Source organism: Drosophila elegans, unplaced genomic scaffold, assembly GCF_018152505.1.
Source record: "Drosophila elegans isolate 14027-0461.03 unplaced genomic scaffold, ASM1815250v1 contig_520, whole genome shotgun sequence".
In the NCBI taxonomy this organism is placed as follows: Eukaryota; Metazoa; Arthropoda; class Insecta; order Diptera; family Drosophilidae; genus Drosophila; species Drosophila elegans.
Window position 1 is genome coordinate 2665897 of NW_024545903.1, and position 6971 is coordinate 2672867.

The following is a 6971-nucleotide window of genomic DNA, read 5'->3' on the forward strand; positions in this document are numbered from 1 at the left end:
ATCCGCAGCTCAGAGAATTACAATTGTTTTAATCGAATAGAAAAGTGATTATAAGTGCGCTTTAATTGGACGGCAATCAATATAAATAATTGAGTGTTTTCATTTTATTCCGCTGCATCCAATCGAACCTACGGCACAATATATATATAAAAACTCCGTCGCGCAATACTTGATGGATGCAGGTAAATGAAAAAGCGAGGAAAATATTTTAAATGACCATTTAAATGTGCCAATTAATATTTCCTCTGTGGGCGTAATGCAAAAAAAAAAAAAACAATTTAAATGTGCAAATCGAGTTAGAAACGGATGAAATTGGTTTGTGACTCTATGTTCGATGAACAGGACTTTTGCATTTAAATTCAATGATTTTCAGTGAGGCCAAAGAAAGGTCAAATTCCCGACTAAACCGAACGTACATACGAAATGTCTTCCATTTAATAGCACAGTTCAGATCATTATCCATACCCAATTAAGGCCACAATTTCCCTAACGAAAGCTCCACTTTCTTGTGTTATTTGGCCAACAAGATAGCTAGACAGCCAGTTAGCCCGATAGCCAGATAGCCAGGCAGGGGACCTGCTCAAAAGAGCCCCGGGCCACTTAGCCATGAATATTGCAGGTGAAATATGTTTTGGCATGCATATTTAATGCCTATCAAAATACAGGCAGCGGCCAAACTATGTGAAAACCCGTACGAACCATTTTAAACGCCATCAATTTCAATTTTCCAAATTAAATGCGTGGTGCAGGCGGTGGGGGTAATTAATAATTCATTACGTTGCCAGTAGCAATGACATAAGCCGCAAGCAAACGCAGCCCCAAGTTCAACAACTTGCCAAGAAAAGCGACAAACGTTTTAGGGAAAATCTCTCGGCGAAAGAGAAAGAAAAGCGCCATCCGCCAAAAGTGCCAAGGCAGCCACTTAGGAAAAATCATCATCCAGCGACGTATCGGTTAAAATCAAACAGCCCGACAAGTGAGTGGCTATAATAGTCAGGAGTGTAGTGGATTCGATTCGAGTCGAGTGGAGTGGAGTGGAGTGCAGTAGAGGCTAGTGGATGGCCTTTGAAGCGGGCCCAAACAGGCTTGACGACTCCTCCATTTGTCGCTTGGAATTCGTCGTGGTCGCCGGGGTTATTCACACCACCACCAGCAGCACCAGCAACACCACCAGCACCACCATTCGCACACCAAAAGCCCAGCTAACTCTTTCTACTTTTGGCCATTTCCGCAACAGCTCCATGCGGCCCCACCGCCACCAACGACATCTGCTAGCGGCGGCAGCCACGCTCTGCTGTCTGTTGGCCATCATCGTCCAGCCGGTCCTCTCGGATGATCCCCCACCCCCACTCGCATTCGGACCCACAATTCCCACCCAGAACTCCACGGAACAGGCAGCCGAGTCAGCCCTGAGCGACAGCGGCCCCAAGGAGGTGAGTCCGAGTTTAGTGAAAGATTTTGACAGGCAATGAGCGTCGCTTTTGACAGCTTAATAAGCAGGCAGCCGGCCAACTCATCCGCGAGGTCATCGAAGGCACCAGTACCAGCACTAGCACTAGCCTGGGAAGGGAACTGCTGGAGGACACAGATCCGGAGAGGGAACTGGAGGCGTCAGTTACAGAAAAAGAAGACGAGTTCGTGGGGTAAGCCAAAGATCAAAGCAGAAAGTAAAGTTCGTTGAATATTCACATTCAAGGTACATTCATAATACTTTTCTTCATTGTGATCCTTTAGTCGAATTTCGGTGTACTGAAAGTACTTTAAATAACCAATTCGAATTCAAGTGGTTAATAATTCACCCGTAAACCATTATTTTTTGATGAATTGATGTCAAATCGGATTATAATCCGCATATATATAATCGCAGGGGCGAGATCATCCTAAGAAAAGAATTAAACAAATTAGACGAAAATGAACGAATTTAACTTAATTTTAAGTTTATTAAACCTCAGAAGCTGTGTTTTAAAATATAAAATATATACCTAATAACACTGAATAAAATTTAATAGTTTAATGTATCTGGCCTTTTAATTCAAAATTATATATTTCCTATTGAAAATAAATATGAAATCATACTTTTAACTATGTATAATATAAAGTGCGTGGTTATATATTCAAATATAGGAATATAAAATTGTATATTTGAAATTTAAATTAAATATAAAATCATACTTTAAGACCTTTATAATGCATATTAAAATGCATGATTTCATATTAATATATTGGAACAAAATATTTGAATGTTTTACATTAAGATGGGTCTTACGTCTTTTAAATACATTATATTTAAATAATTATACATTTAGTTAAATAATTAGTATAGTTATTTATAGTTATTTAAATAATTATAAATTAGTTAAGTTAAATTTCGAAATTCTAAATAACTAGAACAGCAATGGATAAAAATCAAATCGAAAAATATTTAAATTCCGTTTCTTTTTACAAGTGACTTAAACACAACTAATGGGTTCTTCCTGTTTCCAGTGTCCCAGGCTTTCTGCCCACCGTGCTGCCTCCGAGGGATTCGGATACTCCCGCCAATGGGCATGGCTACATCCAGTTCGACATCAACGATGAGCTGCCGGTGGAGGTGGCCCGTCGCCAAAGGCCCATTGAGCAGATTGTGACTCGCTCGCGAACGGACACCGTCAACGAGGTGCTGTCCAATCTGTTCCCCAAGGGATTCTCCGACATTTTCCGCTTTAGTGGAAACACGGAAGCATCTACATCCACCACGACGACCACTACCACCACTACCACCGATAAAGCGGTGGCGCGACCCACAGTGGTGGATGTGGTCAGCACCACCCAGGCCGTCACCACTGAAAAAGCTACAGAGGCTCCAGCTCCAGCTACAGCCCCAAATGCCACTTACTACAGCTACCAGACCACCGTGACGAAGGAGTACCGTCGGGAGCTGGGGCCGGGCCACACGGAGATCGTGGTGGAGCAGATCCGGGATCCGGGATTCCGGGACGGCAGCAACCACATTTCACGCGATGAGCTGCTAAGGATCAACCGGGCTGCAGTGGCTGCTCCCGTGTTGCCCAGTGTGCTACTCCAACCGGAGGGCGATGACAATGAGACGCTGGTGGCGGCAGAAAGTTCTCCCATCGTGATCCTGGGCGAGCACGAGGTGGAGCTGGAGGAGGGCCAGGAGATCGACGACAACCAGATTGCGGAGACGCGCCACGTGGGCAGAGAGGCGTACCAACAGCGCCTGCCAGCTCCGACCTTCAATGGCGTCGAGAGCTATGCCAACCAGAAGGGTCCTGGTCAGGATCAGGAGATCAATGTGCACATCGTGCACGACGACACTGTGGAGAAATCGCAGAAGGGACAGGGAAAGGTAGGAGCTTACTTTGGGATGATAACGGTTATTATACCCATAGCTATCAGAAGTTTGTAACGCAGTGAAGGACATATATATATTGTGGATCAGTATGACAATATATTGATATAGCCATTTCCGTCTGCCCGTCTGTTTCAATAGTACGCCAGCTCTGTTTAAAATCTAGAGATTTGAAACTTAATCAACTGTATTTTTTTTGTGTGTACGCAGAGCAAGTTGAAACACGGCAAAGAAAGGACGTCTATATATGCTTTATATGTTAAATTTTGCTGTTCTTTTTTTTATAATTTGAGTATAAATAGTCTGGTTTTTTTTTCCCTAAACTATATTTTTGTAGTTTTTATAACCTAATTATAGATATTAGATCAAAGTCGGTTGAATTTATCATATAGCAATGAGTAATTAGATTTTTGAAACCATCGAAATCATATTTAAATGTATGTCCAATGATCATTTTAAAGCTTAAAGCTTCTTAAGCTGCCATAGAAACAGTAAGGTAGCATTTTTTTAAATTTCGTTGTTTTTGAAGAACTCAGCTTATATCACGCTTTTTTGCTTTATATGGTTTTATATAATTTCGGGTCCATTTCTTGACTGCAAGCGCTTAAAACTTCGGCTGGTTGAAGATAACTTCCGATTCGTTCTGTAATTAAATGCAATGTATTTTTTAGGTACTTCAAGAGGAGGTCAAGTTGCAGGCGCCCCAGCACTCGCTTGACCACTTCCAGGTGCACAGTGAGCAGCGATTCCAGCAGCATCACCCCAGCCCCGAGGCTCCTTCGCGCCAGTTCCTCAAGAGCTTCAATCCCATCGTCCAGGGCAGTGGTGTTGGACCCCTGCCGAAGGGCAGTTTCCACTACGAGGGGCAGAGTCCTCCGCAGCGGCCAAATCTTCGCCAGCCAAAGGAGGAAGACTATGGAAAGCTTGTGAGACCTGCTGCCCAGTTGGCCTACCAACAGGAGTTCAGCCAGGTGACTCCACAGGTTCAAAAACAGCCGGAGCAGCAGAAGCCGGAATCGCTGCACACCAAGGCGATTTCCTCGCCCTTGCCGGCGGTGCCGCAATACTCCGGCTATGCAGGTCCCACTCCCGCGTCCGCCACACCCAATAGCCTGGTTTTTGTCACCTTGAACACGCCATCGCCACCTCATTCCTCGCCAGCTCCTCAGGTGGCTCATTCTCACACCCTCGAGCCAGGTGTCCAGATCACAGTCAATCATCCGTCTCCACATACGTACGTGGCGGAGGCAGCCGCCGAGCAATCCCAGCAACATGTCGTTCAAGCTCCAGTTCCCAAGAAATCAAGTCCCTACACCTTCGTGGAAGTGCAGAAATCCGTGAACATCCACAACAAACTGATCACGGAGAAGGATGGACGTCTGGTGGAACAGCACGAGACCATCTACCACCAGCCCTATCTGCTCAACCACCTGCCGTCGCCTGCTCCGGCTGATCCGACCAAGAGTTACTCATCTCTGGCCAAAAATCCCATCCACGTAGAGTACGACAGTTCGCCCCAAGAGGTGGCCATTTCGCATGCAGCCATTCATCTGGACACCGGCCATTCGGATCACTCTGCTCCAGGTCCCGTTCAGCAAACGGTTCATCCGGGTCCCATTTACACTCCGACTGAGCAGGAGCAGCAGGTGCATCATCAGGAGAATCATGTGCAACAGGTTCCTCAAGATCATCAGGTGCATCAAGATCATCAGGTGCTCCATGAGCCGCAGCTGAACCATGAACCTCAGATTCATCTTGAACATCTTGAACATCTTGAACACCATGACCACCATGATCACCATGACCACCACAACCACCATGACCACCATGAGCACCCTGCTCCACAACCATATCACGACCACGACCACGACCACAACCACCATGCGCAGCAGGTGGTGGAGAAGCATATACCGATTCCCTATGCCGTGCCACAGCCTGTGCCCGTGCCCGTCCACGTGGAGCACTACGTGGATCGTCCCTATCCGGTGGAGACGATTGTGGAGCACCCCGTGCCCTATCCCGTCGAGCGGGTGGTGGAGAAGATCGTGGAGAAGCACGTGCCCGTGGAGGTGGAGCGCATTGTAGAGAGGCCCGTGCATGTGGAGAAGATTGTGGAGAAGTTCGTGGACCGCCCGATGGCCATTCCGATTCACGTGCCCGTGGCCATACACATGCCCATGCCACCCGGTCACTCCTCCCTGGCCTTCGCCCACCACGGCCATCCCAATGCCCTGACTCCCTGGGCCCACTCCGTGGCCCACATTCCGCCGAAGGTGCTGCAGAACTACTACACGCGGATGCTCAAGAAGCTGTTGCCCCAACTGACGGCCAAGGCCCCAGCTGCCCCGCAATCCCCCAAGGCGGTGAAATTGAGCAAGCCGGTGGCAGCCATTAAGCAGCCGGTGAAGCCCGTGAGGGGAGAGGCGCCCAAGGTGGCCACCTTCAGTTTGGCCGACATGAAGTTCGACCTTCGCCCACCGCCGCCGCCGCAGGGTTCGCCTTGGCTGCAGGGTGCCCGCTACATCTACAACACCCTGCCCGTCGACCTGGCCACCGCCGCCGCCTCCTCGGCTCCCGTCCAGATGGTCAAATCCTACATTGGCCCCGTTCCAGCCACCACCTCCTCCGTTTCGGGCCCCGGCGATGCCCCGCTGACCAGCGAGTTCGATGAGTTCCAGCGATGGCGCAACGGGCACTCACTGAAACGCAGTCCCGACTTCGGGCGCAACCTTCAACTGGAGTACGGATTCAAGCCCCCTTTGGTGCCGTCCATGGAAATCGACGATAAGGGGAATCCCCTCAAGCAGGCGGAACAATCGGAGACGCAGTGATGGAATATGAGTGAAGAGCAAAGAGTGCGGAGACAAAAGCGTGCCAAAATATAAAGATATAGTATCTATTTATGTAACATATTTAAAACAAAGCATTTAATAAAATTATATTACACTTTATAATGCCAAGCCACTCTATTTTACACAAATTACAAACAGTTGATGAAAACCATTTGTATCACTGTTTTTATATTCTTGCAGAGGGTATTGTAATTTCAGTCAGAACTTTGCAACGCAGTGAAGGTGACGTGTTCAAACCTTTAAAGTAACATATACCTTCCATAAGAACAATCGAAATATTTCAAAAAATATTTTAAAAAATGTAACTTCTCAATTTTTTAATTTTTTTAAGTAGTAATTTGATAGTGCAGAACTACGTTTTTTATATTATTAATTTATCTGTCATAGAAACAACCGATGTTTTAGTTTTTGCAATACCTACAAGGGAAAATAAACATCGGCTTACCAAACTTTACTTCTCTTCTTGTTAAAAGTAAATTTTATTTAATTTCTTAAATTTAATCTTAATTTCTCAATTTAGTGAAACAATTTTCAGACGTCTTATATACTGTAAGCTGCGGATAACATCACAATTTAAAGCCTGAATTGTAAAACATGTTTATAAATATACGGGATAATCATTTTATTCATAAATAAATAATCGTGAATTATCTGCTCAGCAATTCAGTTCACTTCCAAGTAGTACAACTGTTTCTAGAATCCTTTTTTATATTTTTGTGATTATAAAACTCCTACCTAACTGTGGAGAACAAATCTCAGTCGAAGCC

The 6971-nt window shown here is 45.8% G+C and overlaps 1 protein-coding gene across 1 annotated transcript; it reads left to right on the top strand.

Annotated features, from left to right (window-relative positions):
• Positions 1–6221, top strand: LOC108149849. Its single transcript, XM_017277725.2, has 5 exons — positions 1–182; positions 1238–1433; positions 1489–1643; positions 2485–3349; positions 4024–6221. Exons 2-5 carry the CDS (start codon positions 1242–1244, stop codon positions 6181–6183), a joined length of 3372 nt encoding a protein of 1123 aa, XP_017133214.1. The 5' UTR covers positions 1–182; positions 1238–1241; the 3' UTR covers positions 6184–6221.
• The last annotated feature ends 750 nt before the right edge of the window (positions 6222–6971 follow it).